This window comes from Meleagris gallopavo, chromosome Z (assembly GCF_905368555.1).
Source record: "Meleagris gallopavo chromosome Z, MGAL_WU_HG_1.1, whole genome shotgun sequence".
NCBI classification, from domain to species: Eukaryota; Metazoa; Chordata; class Aves; order Galliformes; family Phasianidae; genus Meleagris; species Meleagris gallopavo.
Window position 1 is genome coordinate 51,718,659 of NC_139435.1, and position 24,040 is coordinate 51,742,698.

Here is a 24,040-nt window from a genome sequence, read left to right on the forward strand (position 1 = left end):
AAAGTGGAAGATGCAATAGTGTCTATGCTCTAGAGTTCTAATATGCTATGCATGTAGTCAGCAAATTTGAAGGTTTGAAGGAGTGCATCTGAACAGTAGTAAAATACAAAGAAATTAATGTGAATGCATTCGTAATTAGCTAACTGGCTTTAGACCAAAAATAAATTTACACCTTTAATATAAGATCTTCTGATTGGCACTGGGAGTTTTTTTATTTCAGAAGTATAATCTCCTAATTTTACTTCTTTATATGTTTCAAGTTTGTGGTTAACTTTAACACATATTATTAATGCAGTTCATCTCAGGTTTGTTGTTTAGAAATTAGATCAATACTAGATGTTGATTAATAAAATGAAGAAATGTTATTAAATTTTGTTTGAGCAATCAGAAGCATCTCTGACAAATTGCTGAGCACTTACAGTGACTGCAGTGTTGAATGCCTTCCCTTGCCATCATGCTTTCTATAGCTGAGGGAACTCTTACAATGTAGGTCAGTCACACCATTTTAAAGAACAAGTGCTCTAAGTAATGAGTACAAAAAATGTTTATGTTCAACTTACATAGCAGTATAAAACAAAAAACAAAATTTTGATTTTCTAAACAAGGCATTCAACTTATTTATCAAAGCTAATAGTACTGAACTGAAAACCTTGCATTATAACAAAAATTTAAATTCTGATAATGAAAGAAGACTCTTAGCTGAGTAAAAGGAGTTGATTTAGAAATTACACTAGATTGGCTTTTCTTTATTCTTACAAGTTATCTTCAGGTAGAAATATTTTATATTAGCAGTACCCAGAAACATTGAGTGGTAGTATAATTTTTTTTAAATTTTGAAGGATTTTATTTCGAAGAAAGTTTCTCTCTCCCACAGATGTTGATGAGTGTGCAGAAAATATTAATCTGTGTGAAAATGGACAGTGTTTGAATGTCCCTGGTGCATATCGTTGTGAGTGTGAGATGGGATTCACTCCTGCCTCAGACAGCAAGTCATGCCAAGGTAAGCTACCAGTACTTCAGATTTATTTTCTGGGTTTGGATTGGCAGCTATAAAGCAACAAGAATTGCTGGAAGTACCTCTGCCTGGAAGCAGAATATGCAGCATGAACTTGACATATAAAAGTGATTTCTTCAAGTAAGGAAGTTTTTCTGGTCATGGTCCAAAAATCTAAGTGGAGTTTGGCTCCACTTTTCAAATTCATGACTATTTTTCGTTGTTTTGTTGATAGAGAATAGTATGTTGAAAATCCTACATTAATCACTGTTTTCATTGATGTATTTACTTAAGGAAGTTTGTGTTTCCTAAGTGACTTCATTTTTAATTTTTTTTCAGAAAATTTAGAGTGGGCAAATCACCACTATATTTGACAAGTCTGTAACACTCCTTAAAATGTATCCTGGAGCTTTTTTTAATTGTCATGCATTCACCCTCAGTACTGTAGCAGATCATCTGAAGCACAGAAGTTATTCTCTCTCTAACCCAGTTCGGTTTCTATACCCTGTTGGTTTTTTGGATCCTTTTTCAGATTAATGTGAAAACTGTGTATTAGAGAAATTCCTTGTAACTAATGCTCCAAAGCTTTTCAATTTATTTATTCTGTAATGGCAAAAAACTATTAACTTCTAAGAAAATTAAAATTCATAATGAGACATTTAAAACAGCCTCCAAAAATGTAGTCTTTAAAATTCGGTCAATAACTTGGCAAATCCACAGGAGTACATGTACAAAAGAGACTCTGCCATAAGCTTCTGAAAAATTAGCTACTCAGTTGTTCTGATTAGATCTATTATATTGACAACATATCATTGATTGTCTTATTTAGTTAATTTCTCAGTGCAGCTCAGTTGCCAATTCATAATTAAACCAATGTTCTAATAAAAATCCCCAAATACATACTATCTAATCAGTATTTAAAAAAACATATATTCTAATTTTTGGGACAGCAGGTCATGAAATTTTGGCTTTTAAGTTGGTCCACAACGATTCACTGACAAAGAAATTGAAGGTTCTGGAAAAAAATCTTGTAATATTATTGTGATTCCAGTAGAAGTCTGGAAGTGTTATATACGTTAACCTATACAATTTGAGAACTAAATTATATGAATGCTGAATACTTTAGAATTCTAAAAAAAAAAAAAAAAAAAAAAAAGAAAAAATTGGTATATTAATTTGTTCTTTGATAAGGTGACTCCTTGTCTAATTTCTTCAATCAGCGGATAAAACCCAATCCTGGATTTAGTGCAATAATTGTAATATAAATAATTGATTTAATTTCCTCAGAAATGAGATGTTCATACATTATCTTCTCAATGACATAGTCTTTTCTGTACCTTTGCTAACTTTATCATAATACTAATTGTGTTCTTGACCTAATTTGGAGGTCATCTCATGGCTGTACTCTCAATAGTACTTAGAAATCTTCCTTTAATGTCCAGTTTAAATTAATAAAGGTCTGTTGGATATTAAACATTTATCTTAAATTTCATTTTCCCTTAAAAATGGATCCCTTCTTTCTCCCTTCTCCCTCCCAGAAAGTCACTCAATCCCATATAGTCTTGTAAAGAGGCATTATATCACACTTCTCAACCTTGGCTAAGGCAGGCATGCCAGGTTGATCACTGACATTTTGTTACTCTGATCATTTTAATATTCATTTGTTACATGTCTTCTAGTTTTAGCTCATCACTCTTGAACAGAGCACTGTACTCAGAATTCCAAATGAAGATTTAGCAGTGCTTTGTAAAATTTATATAAATGCTTTCTGCTTTCCTGTCTGTCTTTGCTAAAAATAGCTCACTAGGTCATGCTAGAGCTGCTAGAGCCTTTTGCAATGTTGCTTGATTTTGGCTGCTTTGAATCTTGCTATCTGACAGTACCTGCAGATTTTTTTCCTGTTAGTTGCTTTCAACTCAGAAGTTACATGTGTCTCCATTTACATTTTGCAGTATAGTACACTATTGTAATGAGGTAATGATATGTAACCTTCTGTTTTTAATATATGCCTTCAGATATCGATGAATGCTCCTTCCAGAATATATGTGTATTTGGTACCTGTAATAATCTACCAGGAATGTTTCATTGCATCTGTGATGATGGCTATGAACTAGATAGAACAGGCGGAAACTGTACAGGTATATTTCATCTGTTTGTAGATACGTTAAGACTAAAATATTTTTTAATTGCACCAAGTAATTTGAAACAAGAATTCACAAAACATGCATTGTATTCCCTTGCAACAGTACAAATGTGTTTTTTTCCCTGCTAATCACATGCTATGAAGTTATTTAAGAACAATTGCTTCTTATCCGTACAAAAATTATTAGCACATAAATTGTTTGAAGAATTATTAATAGTTCTTTCCTTCAATTTTATTTAGCAATAACTTGTATTTGAAATTTTCCTGCTTGTTTCACTTTAAAATGTAAAATGTGTCTTCTTTTCCATCCAGTGAATGGATTTATGAATGTAGCCTTCCTATTTCAGATATTGACGAATGTGCTGATCCCATTAACTGCGTTAATGGTCTTTGTGTAAATACTCCTGGGAGGTACGAATGTAACTGTCCTCCAGATTTCCAGCTGAATCCTACTGGAGTGGGTTGTGTGGGTAAGTAAAAGCTACCCTGAAGAATTACTATAGAAATAAATCAATAATCATGTGTTGTATGGATACTAAATATATCAAACAATAGTAGTTTTGGCCTTTGTTCAAAGGCAGAGTGGCTGTTCTAATGCAGGTGAGGATAGCAAGATACAAAAATAATCATGGAATAATAGAATTGCTCAGGTTGGAAAAGACCTTAAAGATCGTCAAATCCAACTGAAACCTAACCATACTACCCTAACTCTAACGATCCTCCGCTAAATCATGTCCCTGAGCACCACATCCAGATGGTTTTAAACATATCCAGGGATGGTGACTCAACCACCTCCCTGGGGAGCCTATTCTAGTGCTGATCCTACTGTAGTTTACATAGTTCTCTCTGGCTTAGTACATACATAATGTGAATTTTCATTACATTTTCCACTTTCATTACTTTGTCTGCTTGATATAGGACTGTCACGTGATCCTGGAAAAGCTTTTTAGCATTTAATTTGGAAAACAGCATTTTTATTTTAATACCCTGGGAACTCAGTTTTGCTTAAATTAGTAATTACAACTCTTTCCATTTTCTGATTATTTACAATAATATTTATTTGCCACCACATTATGGCACCACCAGAACCACCACATTATGTTGTTTTGCTGGATCCTGGAGGTGAGATCCTGTTTGAGATTTTCACCGTACTGACCAATTTTGACCCAAAGAGTCAGTGGCACTAATGTCTGGATGGAGATCAGTAGTGAGTGGTGTTTCCCCAAGGGTCCCTTCTGGGACCAACACTCTTTAAAATATTTATTACTGACATTGACAGTGGGGTCAAGTACACCCTCATCAAGTTTGCTGATGACACCAAGCCGTGGCGTGCAGTTGACACACTAACGGGGACAGGATGCCATCCAGAGAGACCTAGGCAGTCTTGAGCAGTGGGCCCAGGTGAACCTCATGCAGTTCAACAAAGACAAATGCAAGGTCTAGCACTTGGACGAGGCAATCCCCACTATCAAGACAAGCTGAGGGATGAACAAATAGAGTGATTGTTACCTAATCCCATTGAACTGGAAATCTGCATTTCTGTCTCGTAGAGATTCTTTTTAAAGTTCTTGCCTTAATATCTTTCTTCTTGTCACGGAGTTAACTAGATTAATCTATGCCTGTGACAGGGGGGCAGTAGGTCCCTGGGCCTCCCACCAGCCTCACAGAATGGGAATAAAAAGGGAAAAGAGGTAGGGAGATGGGAGCTGGGCTCAAGGAAGGAAAAAAAAACAGCAGCAATGATCTATGGAGGAAAACTTATTTTACTAACTGTGATATCAGAATGCGAGATAACACAATGTAATAAAATCTAATTGAAATTGAGACTAATAAATAAAATAGGAGGGAGAGAGAGAGTTCCTGAGACTGAGTCAAACCTGAAAAGCTTGGTATGGCTAGGAAAGCACCCTCCAGCACCCACTGCAAGGCAGTAAGAGACCACCCAACCACGAAGGGCCAGATCCCATGACTTCTGCGGTGTACAGGGACAGGTTCCCGGAATTGGAGCATTAACACTTTAACTCCCAGTGCGCTACATGATGTCATGATGTGGAGTACCGAAAACCAAAAATCACAAAACTATGACACTTCTTCAGTTGCCATTTGACTCACACTTAACTTTGCTCATCTTTTGATTCAGTTTAAGTAATGAATTCCTGCCTCTAGGGCTTACTTCAGGATTTAACTGAGATCCTCACTCTTTTCTACAGCCTGAAACTGTGTGTAATCAGCACACAAGCCCTGAGTTATCATCAAGCGATTTGACTAATCTCTGAAGAAACTGAGAATGAATTATCCTGTTGCTAGCTATTATGTGTTTTGCTAAAAAAATAAGGAGTTGTAACTCTACTTTGGAACCAGTTATCCCAATGACATCTTCAGCAGGGATCCTGTGGTTCCAGCAGGAAGCACTCCATAGTTGGAAGGAAATTTTATTTCCTCCAGGGTAAATTTAGCAACGTCAAAATCACACACGAGAAAGCAAGCCCTACCTCTATGATGAAAAGATATTTAAGAACTAAGTGAAAGAAATACTGTCCCTTCGTTATTTCTATCCTAAGGAAACACTACTAGGCCTCTCTCTATGGTACTAAAAGACTCTTCTATCTCTCCTTTTCCTTATTTTCCCCAACTTTAGTTTCTCAGTGACTGCCTCTACGGAAAAGTAGAGCAAGAAGCATGTTTTTATGTTCAGTTTCAGATGGCGACAGAGCTGAAATCCTCTTGCATGTAATTTGTAACCCTCAGATGCACATTTTCAATCTCTCTACAGTCTGATTTAATAATTCAGTTTTTGTTTTAAATAGGGGTATCCAAAGCCTCGGGTTCCCTTGAAATGTCATCAGAGTAAGATAATGGAAGTCCTACTCCATGAATGAAATGATACGGTAGTGCTCTTGAAGTGATAAGGGCATCAAGTGCAAATAAAAACATCTTAGTTATGCTGTTTTATGTGATTATAAACATTGCTAGGTTTTTATAGTTTTTCTTTTATTCTTAATCGTACTATTTCTAGAGAGTTAAACAGATTAATACGGGAAGAGGAAACACTGAGACATTAGCCATTTCAGTGCAGCCATACTACTTCTTGTTCCAGAGGTTGTATGCTTTGGATGTGTCTGCTTTACTGACTTAGGCAGTCCAAATGGGGAAGAACTAAAGTTCAGTTCACTTGGGGTTATTTATTGTCTCAGAACTGCAAGTCCAAATTACTTCACTAATTATGAAGTTTGTTTCATTTGCAACTCCAAGATTGTAGTCTCTTGGAAAAAAAACATGCCTGTTTAATGCCTGTAAAACTAAGATTTCTTTCTTGAGAAGTGCAAAAGTTTTGCAAAAAGAAGTGTTCCAGAAATGTCAAAGAATAGCCCTTCTGGTTCTCTTCAATCGTAACTACCTCTTGCACTCTTGAACAAAAATGGAATTTTTCCTCTCAGAAGGAGCAGAAATATTATCTCTGGCAAAAAAAAGAACGTGGTGCCTTGTCAAGGCAATTCATGTGAGTAGTAAACTGAAATCTAAAACCCTTTATGAACTCAGTGTAGATTCTCTGCTAGAGAATTCCACTGTCTGCCCTCGTTCCAAGGACTGTCATCTCCTATTGCTCATAATGGACCAGCGGTCCATTGTTTGGAGCCATATCCCAGAATGCTCTTTTTTTTTATTAACACTTCTCACAAGAAAAATGAAGCCAAATCTCTTCTTGGCTTCTCTTAAAAAGGCAGGTATTTTGTGCTGTCACAAATGGAGAGGAGCATGAGGATGTAGGTGTTCTGACAATAACTTTTGGATTGTATCAGCTGAAGTCCATAGTGACAACAACAGGATATGCCTTTTTTCAGCCTTAACAGATTGTAAAACTTGTATTTATTACCAGGAATCTGGTAGTAAATAAAAAAGTAGGGTAATAAATTTAATTTTAATAAGTAAAAATGTACATCCACTCTGAATGTGCTGATCAGTGATTTTATGTAAGTCTGGCCTCTTGCCCCTGGAGAGATAAAGATAACCTGCTTCTCTTACCATCAAAGGCCCAGAAGTGCAGAATAAGTATGTCTCTTCCATTCAACCCTTAACTGACATTTACAGCAGTGATCATTTATGTTTAGATACTGACATTTGTTGTAGATTACTTTGTGCTCAGTAACATAAGGAACATACTTATTTTTGTCATCTGTTACTATATGCAATTAAAACTGTACAGAAAGATATACCTGAATTTGTCTATTAATGCTTAAATATAAATTATTTGGAAAACTCTATTAATTGATTGAAATAGTGTTTGAAAGAAATGTGCACTTTCAAAGTTAATGAGTGAGTCAGTGTTTCTATATTTAACTGAAGATCTTGAGATCGAGTTATTTCTAGCAGTTCAGAAAGCTTCCTTTGCAGTTTTTTTTTAACAGATATGTATGAAACCACAGGAAAATTTTAGAAAAGATACTTGTTAAACTTTGGAGGTTTTGAAATGATAAATGATGCACATTTATCATGCTTTCTTCATCTCACTCCTTGTAGAAAATGCTAGGACTGTAGCATGTGGCAAGTGGTAAATTAAAAATATGGTATTTACTTGTAAAATATACATTTGGGAAGTCATTCAAAAATTCATTTACATGTTTCTTAGTCATACAATCAACAAGAATTGTAAAATACAAGAAGGGTGATCTTTATACAACAGATATCTTCTTTTCTTGTCAGGTGTGTTTCTATGCTTCTTTAAGGGTAACTTTTGAAATCAAGTTACTTTGTGTCATCTTTAAAATTATAACATTAACTTCAAGGAAATGTATGTCCCTCTTATTTGATTATGATAAGAAATACTATAATAGCTGGCTGACTTCTCATTCCTTATATTTATTACTCACTGTTAGTTACTTTCCACTTACGGGGCACAAACAGACAATATTGGCAGTAGAAAGAAAACTCGTAGCTTTACTTCTCTTAACAGGCTCTCTGCTTATTCAACCAATGCTAACAGTTATCTATACTACAAAGTTGTAATTTGAGTAAACTAACTGAAAGTCTAGATTGTTTCAATACTAATGCTTTTTGGAGAATTTATTTGCAAGTAGAACTCTTCCAACAGAGAGGACTTTATTTTGTAATTCCATAGAAAAGTAGATCACTTCTTCTAAATTCCACTGAAAATGAAATAAAGTCTAGTAAAAATCATAAAGTAGAGAAAAAATATTATCAGTAAACTGCAGCAAGGTTTCTTTTATTTATTTTTTTTTTTATGTGTTATTATATGGATTGAAAGATTGGAAATAGTGGATGTCCTTCCTATGTTAGGGAATCATGCGATTTTGAAAGGCAGACATTTAAAAATGGCCTCTGGATGTTCAGGAAGCTGAAGCTATCCTTTCTCCATTCTGTCTCTCTCAACATCAGTAACTGTACACAAGAGTTTCCAGATTGTCACTGACTTTAAAATAAGCGTTGTTTGACTTCCTCCTTTAGAACTGGAATGTTAAAATGAATACCTACTATTGCTTTGCACACATCATTATCTGCAGCTCTACTCTTGTGCTTTATACATGTATGTGCTTTATAGATAATCGTGTTGGCAATTGCTATCTGAAGTATGGACCACGAGGGGATGGAAGCCTATCCTGCAATACTGAAATTGGAGTTGGAGTCAGTCGTTCCTCGTGCTGCTGCTCTCTGGGAAAGGCTTGGGGAAACCCCTGTGAAACATGTCCCCCCATAAATAGCAGTAAGGAAATGTTCTCTTATTCTTGCTTTCCCACCTATTATAGAAGATACTAATAAGGATGAAATCTTTTGCTATATTGCTGCTAGGTTATTGTTTAAAAAACCAGCTTTCTTCAAGAACCTGAATGTTGCATACATCTGTTAGAATTATTAGTTGTCAGCTCCTCACTGGTAGAGGGGAAAGAAAAGTCTAATGCTATAGTTTGGAGAATGGTGGTAGCTCTCAGATGAGAGTTTTGGTAACTGTTACATAAGAATTTCTAAGTTACTCCAGTAATTTCAAACCTGTTACTCAGTAATACCTAACAGCTTTGTAGATATGTGAAGTTCTTTGAATGGGTAATACAAAAGAAATGTCATGCTTGTTACTCTTAACAGTCTCAAAATCCAGGATGAAATCCAATTTTAATGTATAGTTTTATCTATTGTATCATGGCATATTTTACTAAATGAACCAGTAAAAACTCAGTAGGGTGCATATATGCCTTATACAGGTACACTATAGAGGAAATAGCATTGTACTTGCCTATAAGAATATTTGAGGTTATGACAATGTTTGAAGCAGAGTTGCCAATATTACCTTGATCTTCCACTAATCTCATTTTTTAAACTTGTTTTGTATACATGAGTGGACCAAGGAGGATAGAAAACCAATGACTGTATGGAAAGAGATTCATTAATATACTTATGAAATGCTGTGTTTCTATTGTTAGCATTTTATATTTCTTAAGACTGACACGCTCTCTCTTTCAATGGCTTAGCGGAATACAATACTCTTTGTCCAGGAGGAGAAGGATTCAGACCAAATCCCATCACTATTATTTTAGAAGGTGAGTTCATCATAAGTGACTATAAAGGTAAATACTAAAAAATGTGCCGTCTTTGGAGAGTTATATACAGGAACTATATATTGAAGAATTTGTTACATTTATTGCAAAGCAAACCTTTTTTAAAAAAGTTGTACAAAAATGATAAGGAGCATTGTAAGAGAACATTGAAGAAATCTATCATTTCTCTAGGAAAATAAATGGATGCATACCTTTTGTATACCTCCTTACTTGAGTTGGACTTAAAAAAAGAACAAATCTTTTATGAAACTTATGATTTATCAGTGGAAGGTATAAATTTCAGGAAACATTAATTGGACAAAAGACCTAGTTCAAATGAGTGTGCAAGAATTGGATGCCAAATTCTTGCTGAAACGTGCTCCAGAATAAAGCTAATTAAATACGAGAGAATGAACACCTCATCCACGATTTCATGAAGTGTCATTTAGAAGCAAAAAAAGGTCCACATTGCATTTAAAATGTACTAATTCTTAAAATTTCAGTCTCTTTTTTCTTTTCATTGTAAATTGAAAATAAATTTTTGTATTTGTTTTTAGACATTGACGAATGTCAGGAGCTGCCAGGTCTCTGCCAAGGCGGAAATTGCATCAATACTTTCGGCAGCTTCCAGTGTGAATGTCCAAAAGGCTACTACCTCAGTGAAGAGACAAGAATCTGTGAAGGTTGAGTCCTTGAAATGGTCTTCTTTTTCACAGTTCAATTATGATGAAAAACTCTACTGCTTTTAGTCTTAAATTCATAAGTAGATAGACTGTCCACACTCTTACCTAAAATCTTCTCTTGAATCAATGTCTTTAGTGTTGCTGGTAGGATTAATATAATGTTTGAAATATAACATTTGCATATACTAATGTTTATGTCTGTATACTAGATCTCAGCTAGATATAGTCAGTATGTAGTATACAGGTAAGGTGGCTGTGAATGATCTCTGGATTTTCTATTTAATGCTTTACATTGCCTACTAGGTTCCTCATATTGACCCAAATCTAAGCAGTGCTTTGTAAGCTAGCCTTTACATGCAGTAGTATATTTTGTTATAGATATATTTCTCCAAAATACTTACCAGGGCTTGGTCCTCTTTCCCTTTGTTAACTATAGTATTTTGAATTGGTCTGCAGATATTGACGAGTGTGTTGCACATCCTGGTGTCTGTGGTCCTGGCACCTGCTACAATACTCTGGGAAACTACACCTGCATTTGCCCTCCTGAATATATGCAAGTCAATGGAGGACATAACTGTATGGGTATGTAGGATATAATCTTTATAAGAACTGTCTAGATATCAGCTAGTTTTGGAATAAGATTCTCTGCTCTAAAATTTCCTTCTTTACATGGTCACTTCTGATCTCTTAGAAATCTCTAGCCAGAAAACTGAAACTTAATGAGAATAGACTTGCAGTTATTCATGTTTTTTATAAATTTGAATTTTTATATTGCTTTTTCTTATCTTTAACTCTCAGAATGTAATGTCTTATAGCCTGAAAAGAGATACAGATGACTGCCAGTGTTCTCATGGTCTTATTCTTTAATAGAACTCAGAAATATTTTCACTAGCCATTTCCACTAATAGAGTTTGATATATAACTGGATTCAGTAGGCATCTACAGTTTGTTTCTGATTTCTTAGGAATATTGCTTTTACCCTTATGTCTTGAAAATATGCCAAATTTCAGGCATATCTAATGCAAAAAAAGCAGATAACTACAATCCTTAAATTCTTTTTAAATGTATCTGTATTTGAGTTGGGTTCAGAAGCCAAAGTCCTCGATCATAGGGTATTAATATTTAGTTAAGTCCGTTTGTTGCTGACTTTGTAAATGATTATTTTCTCACATCTAGACATGAGGAAAAGCTTTTGCTACAGAAGTTATAATGGAACCACCTGTGAGAATGAGCTGCCCTTCAATGTAACCAAAAGAATGTGCTGCTGCACATACAATGTTGGGAAAGCCTGGAACAAACCTTGTGAACCATGTCCAACTCCAGGAACAGGTAAAGCCTACAGTAATCATCTCACTTTTTTTACGTGACTACTCATCTGCTCCTTTGACATATTAGCTAAAGTTAATATTTCAGCCAGAAAAAAAACATTTGCCATCATTTCCAAGCAGTGGAATACTCTATGTCATCTATGTCATCTTCTCACTGGCTGAATTAAGTCTGGCTGTGCTAAAAAGGAATTAATATTTCTTCCATTCTTGAAATATCACTCCATATTGAGTGGAAAGATACAGTATGAATGCTTGAGGGAAACAGTCATTCACATAGGTTGAATAAAATATCTAGGAAGAGTATGCAGATTTTTCCCTCTAAGCTTCTTCTGAGGTCAAGGACAAGGGAAAAAAGTACTCTTAGGATTCCCTGTATGGAGCTAAGTAAAAAGGCCTGGAAAATACAATCTGACCTTTCCATCATCAGCAGGAGTGTGTCACCGCTGTAACTAAAATGTATTTGCTATAGTTAGATCTAATTATTTACTTCATTTTTGTGATGAGAATGAAGAGTAAGGATTTTATAAAATGGCTCTATAAAATGAATATGTTATAATTGCCTTGATCTTTCTTTCTATTAAAAACAAAGGCTTTCACAGGTCTTGTATGGACATAACATTGCATTCAGACGTATCTATATGTCAGAAATCTATGTTTGTGAAGGTAAGACCACTAGACTGACATATGAGGCATAAGCCCGTCCCCTGAATATGTGATTACAGAGCTCCCATCTCTAAAGCTGGCTGCTCGTGGTTTCGGGAGAAGCAGTCATCATGCAATAATACCAGGGTGAAGATGCCTGTTGCCTGATCAGTCTTGCAGGATAATTAATTTAGGGTAATAGAATTCAGTAACTGAATTACTGATGAATACATTTATCCAGATAGTTCTAATCTCTGTCAGAAGAGAAAGATTGTGTTTCATTACTTAAGTGTATTAACCTTTCCAGATTTTTCGTTTGTGTCTCAAGTCTGAGCATGATCCTCTTAGTTGCTTTTACATTACATCTGCTGAAGATGGTGAACTTGCAAAAGCTCAGCGAGCAGGGCATGCTGAAGGGAAGTAAAAAATTTGTTCTGCAAAATAGGGTGAAAATAATAAGGTTTTCAGTTCTTTTTCAGTTAGTCTTTATGGAGTTTCTTGCCTGGAACAAATCACCCTTGAAAGCTCAGCTTTCAAGGAAAAATCATTGGTCAGAGAATTACCAGCTTGGAAACCTGACAGTAGCACCTGGACTTCATTAAAAGATTCTTATGCTTGTAGAAAGAGCTTTCCTAGATTGAGGGGGATGAAAGGGAGGGGAGGGGGAAAAACAAAAAATTGTTTCATACAAATACATTTTACTATTTAATCGACTTTGCACTGAGCTAGTAGCTAGTGCCGCTAAAGTCATACCTCTTGTGGGTGCATCATCTGTGGTGTTGATGTAAATAATATATTCCTTCCATTCCACATAGTATATTCTGGTGATGTAAGGGAAATAGCATATAATTTAGGGAAGATTTTCTCCCACAAGCAGTAAAGAGGAGGAAAAAATGTGGGGTGAAAATGTTTCCTGAAGTACTTCATCATGGCCTTGTTAGCTGTTTTAAGTGCCTTTCCTGTATTTGGAAACACAACTGACCCTCTTCTCACCATGAAAATAGATTGTGTAAGGGATCAAACACGAATTGCTAGTGTAAATGGTTGAATAGCTGAAGTTACAGGGTATAATCAGTTGTTCTGAAATCTAGGGCTAAATGTGACAGACAGGGATTAAGATACAGTGACCTTTTCCAGTTTGCTAGACTGAGCTCAGTAGCTCATTAAAAGCATTATTCTGCTCTGATGAGAATTGTTCCTCTAAAAGAACTTCAGATGCCAACTTTTTCTTTGTGAAATATTTTCTTCCATTTCATGTATTTATGCTTAACAACAATCAGTCTCTGATGCCTTCAGATAGTAAAGATTACACTACTTAGGATTACTCATTATACTGATCATAACATTATTGTAAAGACCTGAATAAGTTTATCATTCTTGGGGCAGATTTTTCTGCCCAAAGAAGTGTAAAAAGCTTCTTCAGTGCTACAAAGTAGCCAGGTATTTGCAGAACTTTTTTCATGGTTGGATCATTTTGAAAGTACTTGACTTCAGAGAGTTTTTTTTCCGTATTATGTGTTAGATCTTTTTGTCCTATGAAAAATAATACAGTGAAAAGTATGTGGTTTTTGGAAATAGTCTTTAAAAAATAGTTGCAAAGGCAAGCTTGCAGAAAGTAAATCTCTGGAGTGTTTGTATATTGCTAATTTGGCACTCTTTTATGAAAGCATTATGCTTCAGTCCTGATGTATTACATGCTGTTTTTCTACACAGTGCAAACTGGAAGAAAAAAATAGAAATAACTATTAAATAAGATGTAAAATATGTAGGAAAGTAGGCTTGCAATCTTCAAAGCTGTTTTTTCATTGTCCCAGAACTAATATTAGGCATTATCACAGGAATAGGTTGTCATCATCCATAGAGACAGGGTAATAAACATTAGGCCCTCATCTTAGCAAGGTGTATGTTTCACAGATTTACTGACAATAGTAAATGGTATAAATCTGGGTGTAGAAAATAACTGTTAAAAAGAAAACCTTTGTTGATATGAAAGAGCAGAAAGTTGCTGGATGACAAAGCACTGTGACAGTGAATTTTAAGGCTCTCCATTCTGTAGCACAAGACAAACTTCAGCAGGCATTAAACAATCATTACAGATGAGGACAGAAGACAGAAGAAAATGCTGAGGTTCAGATGTTGTATCCTACTCAGCTACCTACAAAAATGACAAAGAATATTTGAATGTGAAAAAATTATTTTTCCAAATCATATTCCGAGCAGCAATCAACTATGTTTGCTGAAATTAATATATATTTTGTTTCAGAAAGACAAGATTCCAAGATTCAAATAATAAGCCCCGTGATTAAACTTTATAAGATTTTAAGCTAATGAAAAGCTACCATTAAAATGTAGAGAATCAAGAAATTCAGACAACAGCCAGGAGAGAAATAAACTATCGGCACTCTGGATGGGAGATCATTGCTTATGGAAAAAAAGAAGGGTCTTCTTTTTTCCTTATGGTACTGGAAGAGATACCTTAATAATTTGTCTAAATTGTAGGTTTAGAGTTAAGTTCATACGCTCGCTTTCTTTGAACACTAGCTGCCAGAGAACGGACTTTCTGTTGGGTTCTGATCAGTGGACAGACCACTTACAGAAGTCTCCAGATGTTATCCAGTGGTCAGAACTCTGAATTTTAGCTAAGTCAGATATTTTTAAATTGTTATCCATATTCTTTAGAAGAAAATTTTACCTTGACTTAACACTTTGCAGGTGTGAATATCTATCACATTACTTAGAATTTTTCATGAAGAAGATTGTAAAGGATGGAAAGATACTTTTTGTGTGGAGAATTTGAGTGATACAAATACAATCCCATGAGATTTTAAACAGGAGCTGGATGTTTATTGTTAGCAAACACATAACCTAAAGCAAGGTCCTCATGGAAATAAGTTGTTAAAGTCTTCACACTGGAAATATTTTGCTCCTCTCAGAGAAGTGGAATTTCAGTATGGATTTCCACCAGTACTCTCAGTATTTCACAAATGACATAGCAAACAACAGTTACAGTCATGTTATCTTTGGTATTTCTGTCTGGATCGAAGTTAATATATTGTAAACATGTTACACATTTATTCTTGAAAATGTTGTTGTACCAGTAAAGTCTTACACCAATATAGGTGCTTTATACTTTCCTTAAACAGGTAATTGTTTATTTCTTACATCCTGCAATTATTACTAGATTCCGTGGTATCTAGGAATAAGAACTAGAAAAAGATATTTGTTCACAACTAGCTGATTTTTTGTCTGTATGCTGCAAATCCACTGAACTCCATACACCTTGCCTGGAATACCTTGCTAGTTACCAGTTACTGATTTTATACTCGTGTGCATTTCCCTTAGAATTGTTTGAGTTAGAAGGCAGCTTTAAATGTTATCCAATCCAACTCCCATTCTCAGGATGCTCTGAGAAAGTGAGTATAAAAGTGAGCATAGTGAACCAGTGCTCATTTTTGAAGCACCTTTTTCAAAGGAGAGTGTCCATTCTGCTCCTCAGTTCAGTGAAACTAAGTTGCAGTAATCTTTACAAAAAAAAACCAGCAACAGTATTGTCAGAGAAGGCTAAGAACAGGTAAGTTACCTTTATTCATTCTTTCTGAAACTTGCTGCAGATTCTCTTCAGGTTTCTAGAAAGCAGAAACCAACTTTAAAAAGCAAGTTACAGAGTTCTATTTAAAACAAAACCTGAAGCTCTGCTTGCTCAAATCAGACAGTTTTTCTCATGCCGAAGTCTGCAAAGATTTGCAAAAAGACAGGTATGAACTAGTGGTCCATTTGCATTTGTTAATTGGCAACTTGAGTTTTCAGTATTAATTTGTACAGGATGCAGTGGCACCGTCTTCTAACGAGATTTGGCTTGTATCAGCTCTGAGAAAACTGCAAGTGATTGGGAGATCTATAAATACTAAAAATACGTTTTTCTGTCATTTGCTCTAGCTGAATTCAAGAACATATGTGGCAATATTCCTGGCTTTACTTTTGACATTCATACTGGAAAAGCTGTTGGTAAGTTTGAATAAATTTATTTTAACCAACAATTCTTAGCAGATAGTACTGAAATGAATATTTCATAAAATAAAATCCTTATTCATTTTGTAGTCTTGAAGGTGACACATTCTGAGAACAAACTTATAATGGTTTGATTTTTTTATTTTTTAATTCCTACAATTTTAGTAATTTTTTTTTGCTCCTCCTCCATCCTGTTTCATAGGTTTGAGTTTTAATTGGTAAGGTGAAAGGTTTTACTTTCAAAAATGTTGATGGACATATTAGCACATTTGTAACAGTTCTGCATCTTGTCTCATACTTAGTATTTCTCTGTATCACTTACTAAACTTCACATAATTTATTTTTTCTCATAGTGGAAAAATATATACTTAGATTTATGTCGTGTATATAACTTAAGTAGATTAAAAGAAACCCCTCAGCTCAGTGTAAAGAACAGTGAAATTGAGAACACATGCAGTATGTAAAGCCACAAGAACTGACCAGCTCATCTGAATTTCAGACATCGATGAATGTAAAGAAATCCCAGGAATCTGCGCAAATGGTGTTTGCATCAATCAGATTGGCAGCTTCCGCTGTGAATGCCCAACTGGATTCAGCTACAATGACCTGCTCTTGGTCTGTGAAGGTGATTTGAAGTGATGTTATTTTCTACCTAGTCCCCATAAGCATATTTATCTTAAAGGGAAGGAGAAAATTTAATTTACACATTTTTGAAACTCTAATTGACAAGTTGTGAGCTTTCTTGTAGGGTTCGAGACTATTATAAATGTGTTTGTGATGTGTTTGTCTTTAATACATATGCACATGCGCTTAATTTGTCATTGTTTTGTGTCAGGTAATGCACTGACTCCTAAGTTACTAGTAAATGAAATACTTCTGTATTGCGGTGGTAATTTGATTCTTGTTCTTAAAACTTGTTCCAAGAAAAGCTTCCCGTGATATTTCCTTTTGCGTCCGTTCATCTGTGGTTTTATAGGTAAACAAGTATCAGATATTTGTAAAATATAGTAGTGAAGTTTTATGTGTCCTAAAGTCAGTAGGATTTTTATCATTGGTATTCAGGGGACTAGTGCTGAAGACAGTTGTGCCCTAAAATGCTAAAAATATGTGCTACTTATTTTTCCCCTAAAAAATTGTTTTGTTTAACATATACAAAGGCACAGAGAACTTAATACAGAGAATTAATTGATTTATGTATCCCTTTAAAATTGCATGGCTGCTTCTGCGTACGGAGTTGGTTTCATAAGATTTTCCTTCATCCAAAAAGAGTGCTCTTGATGAAATGGTATTGATTTTGCCTTTGATTTGCATTTATGGCATGAGAAGCTGAAGCTTAGCATCTTCATACTTGGTTGAGGACAGCCTACCAAGATCAGTCTTGCGTGTGACTGACAATACAGTCCAAATACTAAGACAGAAATAAATATCTTGTGGTTTTTGACTTTGACTCTTGGTATTTCAGATATTGATGAGTGCAGTAATGGAGACAATCTCTGTCAGAGGAACGCAGACTGTATCAACAGTCCTGGTAGTTACCGCTGTGAATGTGCTGCTGGTTTTAAACTTTCACCTAACGGTGCCTGTGTTGGTAAGAAATCAGTTGATTTTTCTAGTCTGAATCTGTTTGTACCTAATCAAGGGTCTGTACTTGATTCTCTAGAAGGGTAAAAGCAACAATTATTTTCTATTGCCTTGCATATTCTAATGTGTATTTTATGTAACAGTTTTTTATTTTATAACTCTGTTTCTCTGTACAAGGGAAGAAAAGACAGTAAATTTTTCAAAGAACATTCTTGAGGTATCAACCAAACTGTAACAGTAGTTTTGACCTTGAGGTGTATAGGCAAGAAGTTCTTATAAAATGAATTTTTGTTATGATTCAGATTTAGTTATGGATAATTTTGAATCTGGTTTTAATTATAACAACAGATTGTAAGAACATATTTGTGTAAAATGAATGAATAATAAAAGTCAATAATGTGTACCATCTGTTTTATATTTTTGTTATAGATCGCAATGAATGTCTGGAAATTCCTAATGTTTGCAGTCATGGTTTGTGTGTGGACATGCAAGGAAGTTACCAGTGCATATGTCACAATGGTTTTAAGGCATCTCAAGACCAGACTATGTGCATGGGTATGTAAAGAAAATGCTTTTGTGGTTTAAAAACAAGGGGAAGACAGAAGGGAGTGAATCTAGATTTGTATATTTTTAATTGTATAAGAAGAATATATTGGCATTAAACAGGGTTCTTCATATGCTTTTGAATGTTATGAATAAAGCACGTGAAGTTGCCATTAGAGTAAATATGTCAGTTGGAGAACAAATCACAGTATTCTCAGAGGTAGCTCCATGTTACTGAAGAATCTGTTAACCCCATTTTCACTAAAATATGTAACATCTTGAAAGAAAAGTTTATAGTTGATGTGATAAGAGGTTATGGAAACTATCCCACAGGAAAATATATATATGTGAATAAATAAAAACGTTTCAGAAAGTTCACAAGACCTAAGACATTAAGATCTAAGTGTCATTCAGATCCTTATAAAACTCCAAGTACAATTTGAACAGAAGGTAGAAAGTACTGAATGTGCCCTAAAAAGTGGATGTGTCCAAGACTTACTAGGCAAAATTTATAATTCTGGATGCACTACTGGCATCATAAATTTGCTTATACAAACTATATTGTGAACAATTACATAACTACAATATGGAGGACTTTCAGCAAATTTTCATGTGCATAAAAGTAAAGTGTTTATATTCATTTCAGACAGTCCGAAGGCTGAGAGGCTCTATCCTTTGTACTGAATTCATATAAATAACATACACTAAGAAATGAAAAATTATTACTGGGGAAAATAAAAACACAGAATGCACTTATGCACATATGCGCTATCTTTCCAGGTAGGAGTATGTTTTAGAATACAACTGAAAAAAAAGTGTCATATGCACTGTACTTAAGTCCTGCAAAAGGACTGTAGGAACTTAAACACCATGCTGTAATAATCAGTAGTATAAATAAAACATATAGGAGATGAAGGGAGAGACTGAGGCTTAACATACTTCACTGTGTGCACATATATCACACTAACAAATAGTTGGGGAAAATAAATTCCAGCATACACTTTTGTTTCTGTTTGTAGATGTTGATGAATGTGAACGCCATCCATGTGGAAATGGAACGTGTAAAAACACCGTTGGATCATTTAACTGTCTGTGTTATCCAGGATTTGAATTAACTCATAATAATGATTGTATGGGTAGGTGATATAATCCAAACTTTGCTTTCATTGTTGCTGGCTTAATATGTGAAGGAGGTTGTATAATTAAAATTCGAAGATGTTAAGATGTCTTGGACTGCTAGGGAAGTTAATTGAATGCAGGAATAGAAGTTAGTAATTATTATTATTTTTGAAAATTCAAAGTACATATTCCTAGGCAGCTTGAGATAATGTAAACCCTGAAACTCTGGACCGCTGGGGCTGCCTTACTGTTCACTGACATTTTAAGGCAGGCCTCAACTAAAAGATTAATTGGGCAATTATAGCACACATCTTTTGCTACTGGCAAAGACTATAAGAACCACTCACAGTAAGTATGAGTAATATCACAACACCAGCATTACCTCAAGAATATAAAATAATTTCTTTATTTTACCATATTATTTGAAATTTTTGTACAGTGTGAAGGAAGAAAGAGATCAGCAGTAAGAAAGCCAGCATAACTAATCTTCTAAATCTCCTACTCTCCTGAGGTGAACTCTGCTTATACAGTGATACTGTTTTTTCCTATTCCTTAATAGTGGCCAGCAAAAGGATATTGATGGTTTTGGACAATTTTAATACTTGTGATAAAGAAAAGACTTTCTCAGCTAAAGAATAGACTTTTTAAGTCTCAGGAGATTGTCTTTGTGCAAAGCCAAAGCCAAAACGTAAGCTACCACATTCCTTTCTGCTACAGAGGAAAGACAAAACAAAGTCTGCTGGTTCCTTTGTGGTTCAGGAGAGAACTAAAACATCTTGAAAATATTTTAAATCCTTTGTTTGTCCAGGAAAGAGAAAATTCAAAAATTGTTCTAGAAGGAAGAGACTGCAATGGTGTTTATTCCAAGGAGGTTCTTCACAGTGGCAGTAAAAGCTGCCAGGATACTGCCAGGACCATCCAGTGCCTCTCTGCCAAAATGTGCCTTCAGGGAGGCTAAGGAGCCCAAGCTGACTCCAAGACTTGGCTCTTGTGAGCACGTTTCTTGACAGTCTGGAGAGCCCTGGGGCCTTCTTCCAAGCTATCACAGTCATTCAAAAGCAATTTAAGCCCACTGCACTGTAATACTCCAAAGATATTTGCACTTTTGAAACTGTAACTTACAAGAAGTGCACTGTGGAATAAGCTAGTAACCAGGCACAACTTTACTGTTTGAAGCAGAGGGTACATCTTGTTCAGGAGCTGTTACATTACATTTTTGAAGACATCTAGAAACCTCTTTAGTAAAACTGATGTAAGTCTTCATCATTCAAATTAAAATATTTTACCATAGTGAGGAAATATTTACCATAGTGAGGTGTAAATTGTTCTTGTAGCATGATACTAACCCAATCAACTTGATTTTCCTTTCTTCTTACACTTTTTCACCTGTAATACTCATCTGTAATACATTACTCTATTATACTGTATTATAAAGTGTTTCTTTCAGTTTGCGTATCTACTTGAGTGCATATAAAATCCAGAGAAAGTCCAGAACACCCCATGTAACCTTTTCTATGTCTGGAGTTAGTATAATACAGTCACTTGGCAGTAATTAACTGTCTCCAGATGCAGTAGCTGAGGTAATGCTGCAAATTTAAAAAGTAGAATTCTCTACCAAAAAAAAAAAAAAAAGTGCTGCTTAAATGGAACATACATCTTAAAGCACTTGAGTGAGAGTTACTTTCCATTTGTCAACTGTTCTTTTGTTGCTGCAGTTGCCTTTTTCATGGAAATATACAGATGTATTGCTACTTTAGTTTGTTCATAACATACTGTATATACTCACGTGCTTATACATTTTAATGAGAGACCAACTCTTGCTTAGACGTTTTGCTTTGTTTTTTACAGATATTGATGAGTGCAGTTCCTTCTTTGGTCAGGTGTGCAGAAATGGCCGGTGTTTCAATGAAATTGGTTCCTTCAAATGTTTATGTAATGAAGGATATGAACTTACTGTAGATGGCAAGAATTGCATTGGTATGTATATTACCACAGTGAGATGCTACAGTACTGCTGAGATGAAAAAATAAAACTGAATATTTAAGAATAAAGAAAATAATTTCAGTGTGAAGTATGTATGTACTTCAAGATTTAAGTATAACTCAATAGAAATAACTGATTTTTCGAATAATTGATCTTTGTACATTTAAATGCCTAAAAAGAAGAAAAGTAGAAAAATACTCTGCCACCTTTTTAATGAATGAGTGTTTTGTAATGCAAGAACAATGTCATAAGAATTACATGATTCTAAATCTATCTTGATGCCATCTCCTCTCTTAAGATACTAATGAGTGTGTGGCACTGCCTGGTTCATGCTCCCCTGGTACCTGTCAAAATTTGGAAGGATCATTCAGATGCATCTGTCCCCCAGGATATGAAGTGAAGAGTGAAAGTTGTATTGGTAAGGCAAGTTGTAATTGTTGCTTCTAAACAATTTAAAATTAGAAAAAGTATCTGGTTCTCAATGGGTGCAAAGTAGTTGTACACACTGGTGATTGTGAATTTTATCCTACTTCAAATCATGCGGACAGGGAGTAAATAATAATAGTCTACAGGAAGATATTTTAGAAGAAGAAAACAAAATATCATCTTGTACTGTATTGTACTGTATTTTGAAACATTAATTTCTCTATTGATGCAAAATGAAAATTGCTAAGTGGTACTTCTCAAAAATAAAACATAAAATGTTCAATATTTCACAAACCCATATTTTTCAACTGTAGATAAAACACACCAACTCATGTACTGGATTTATATAGTGTTTCAAAAGAGGTTATTACTGACTTTCAGTTCATGACAGAAGCTTCAGACTTCACAGCAGAGGGATGAATTTGATAAGATGTTGGAGTGCAAGGCAACAGTTACCTAAATTGGCTCATTCTAACAATTCTTTCCAGACTTAGTGTTTTATATACTGTCTTTCAAGTGCTGAGGTTCACAGGGAGAGAGTGGAACAGAGCTATTAACTTGCATGTTCCTGTTTGTTTACAGAAGTCTTGTTTGAACATAATTCAGAAGTAAAGTGCTGCATGGCGAATTAAGATTTGGTGCATGAGGATGAGAAAGAAATTCAAGTTACAACTCAGTTTTTGTCAGAACTGCTGTGAATGAATTTACCATTTAAATATACTATGCGAGGCACTTGCAAGAAGGGTGCATGCAAATGATTTTCAGAAGCAAATTTAGGAGCGTTTGGTTCCTGAATGGCCAGTGGACAAGTGTTAGCAGCTGTCTCTCCACTGTGGCTACATAAAAAAAGACCGATTCTCAGCTTAAATTACTGTGGTTAGCTGGTGTGACATTCCCAAACACATTCATTGAAATAACTCCCAATTATAAACAAGTAGCTTTTATGAAATGAAGAAAAAACTCAATAATTAGTCTTATATTAACCTAACATTGTGAGTGCACGAACAAAGGCTGAACAAAGGAACTTTTTTGAATTTTTGTTATGTACAAGAAGATGTATTTTCTAAATCCCAGAGCTTTCTCATTCTATTGTATCAAGCCATAATGCTTAGTTTTCCTGCCAACTTTATGGGTTTTTTTGTTAGCCACTGTTCCCACATTAGCAGTTGTGTTAAAGATAAATTCAAATCACCTGTGGTTGTAAAAATCATTAATTTAAAATGAAAGCTTTTGGTTTTCTTGGAATATCCCTGTTTATGACCATTTGAATATCCTGACAAAAATTTTGATATTTTTTTTACAAAATCAGTGTCTGCCAAATACATATTTGTTCTGCAGCGTATCTGAGCTAACTCAAAACACTTCCCGTAGGAGGAGTCATTGGAAAGGAACTGTGGAGTCTGGTCATATGCCACTTTATGCTGCAGTGGTTTATTCATGTGTAATACCTTGTAGTAACTCCTGACTGGAGAGCGTAGGTGACAGTTTTCAGACATAACTTCAAGAGGACCTGTCTCTATGTATTCTCCTCACATTCCACTTTTCCTATGCAAAGAAGTGTTCATCCATTTTTGCCTTACCTGGTAAATATAGACCAGTTTTGTCAAATTTAATGTAGTGTAGAGTCTAACTTGCATCAGGAAAAATGACACCACAGATTTGTGACTCAGCATCAATAAAAACTTACTTTCATGGAGAATACCCATTTCTGCTTACACTTTTAAGATCGGTATGGATGTACAGATGTACAGTCACAGGTCTCTGATGTTTCTTTAATATAAATTGCTGTAAGACTCAAGAGGGATTGGACTGCAGGTATAGCACTGACAAATTTTAAAATACACTTCAGAATTTGTTACCTTATAATTACCTTTAGAAATAACTAAAGAGGCTTATTTCTTCTGCCAGCATTTGCAGAAGAGAATAAACTAAAATCTGGTTTAAAATAATAGATATGAAAAATGAAGGTATATTAATGTATTGCTTTTCTTACTCTTCATCTATCTAGACAGCAGCCTGATACTATTTCAGCTGTGCAATTTTAC

The 24,040-nt window shown here is 34.9% G+C and overlaps 1 protein-coding gene across 1 annotated transcript in view; it reads left to right on the forward strand.

Moving 5' to 3' along the window:
• Positions 1-24,040, forward strand: part of FBN2 (fibrillin 2) — a 167,873-nt gene that overhangs the window by 123,715 nt on the left and 20,118 nt on the right. Inside the window, exons 34-48 of the mRNA XM_085213340.1 lie at positions 875-1,000; positions 3,010-3,132; positions 3,485-3,607; positions 8,695-8,856; positions 9,617-9,685; positions 10,240-10,365; positions 10,822-10,947; positions 11,542-11,694; positions 16,272-16,340; positions 16,843-16,968; positions 17,806-17,931; positions 18,354-18,479; positions 19,487-19,603; positions 21,435-21,563; positions 21,868-21,987. Of these exons, the coding sequence (XP_085069466.1) occupies positions 875-1,000; positions 3,010-3,132; positions 3,485-3,607; positions 8,695-8,856; positions 9,617-9,685; positions 10,240-10,365; positions 10,822-10,947; positions 11,542-11,694; positions 16,272-16,340; positions 16,843-16,968; positions 17,806-17,931; positions 18,354-18,479; positions 19,487-19,603; positions 21,435-21,563; positions 21,868-21,987 (1,821 nt within the window). The remainder of the gene's footprint in view (positions 1-874; positions 1,001-3,009; positions 3,133-3,484; positions 3,608-8,694; positions 8,857-9,616; positions 9,686-10,239; positions 10,366-10,821; positions 10,948-11,541; positions 11,695-16,271; positions 16,341-16,842; positions 16,969-17,805; positions 17,932-18,353; positions 18,480-19,486; positions 19,604-21,434; positions 21,564-21,867; positions 21,988-24,040) is intronic.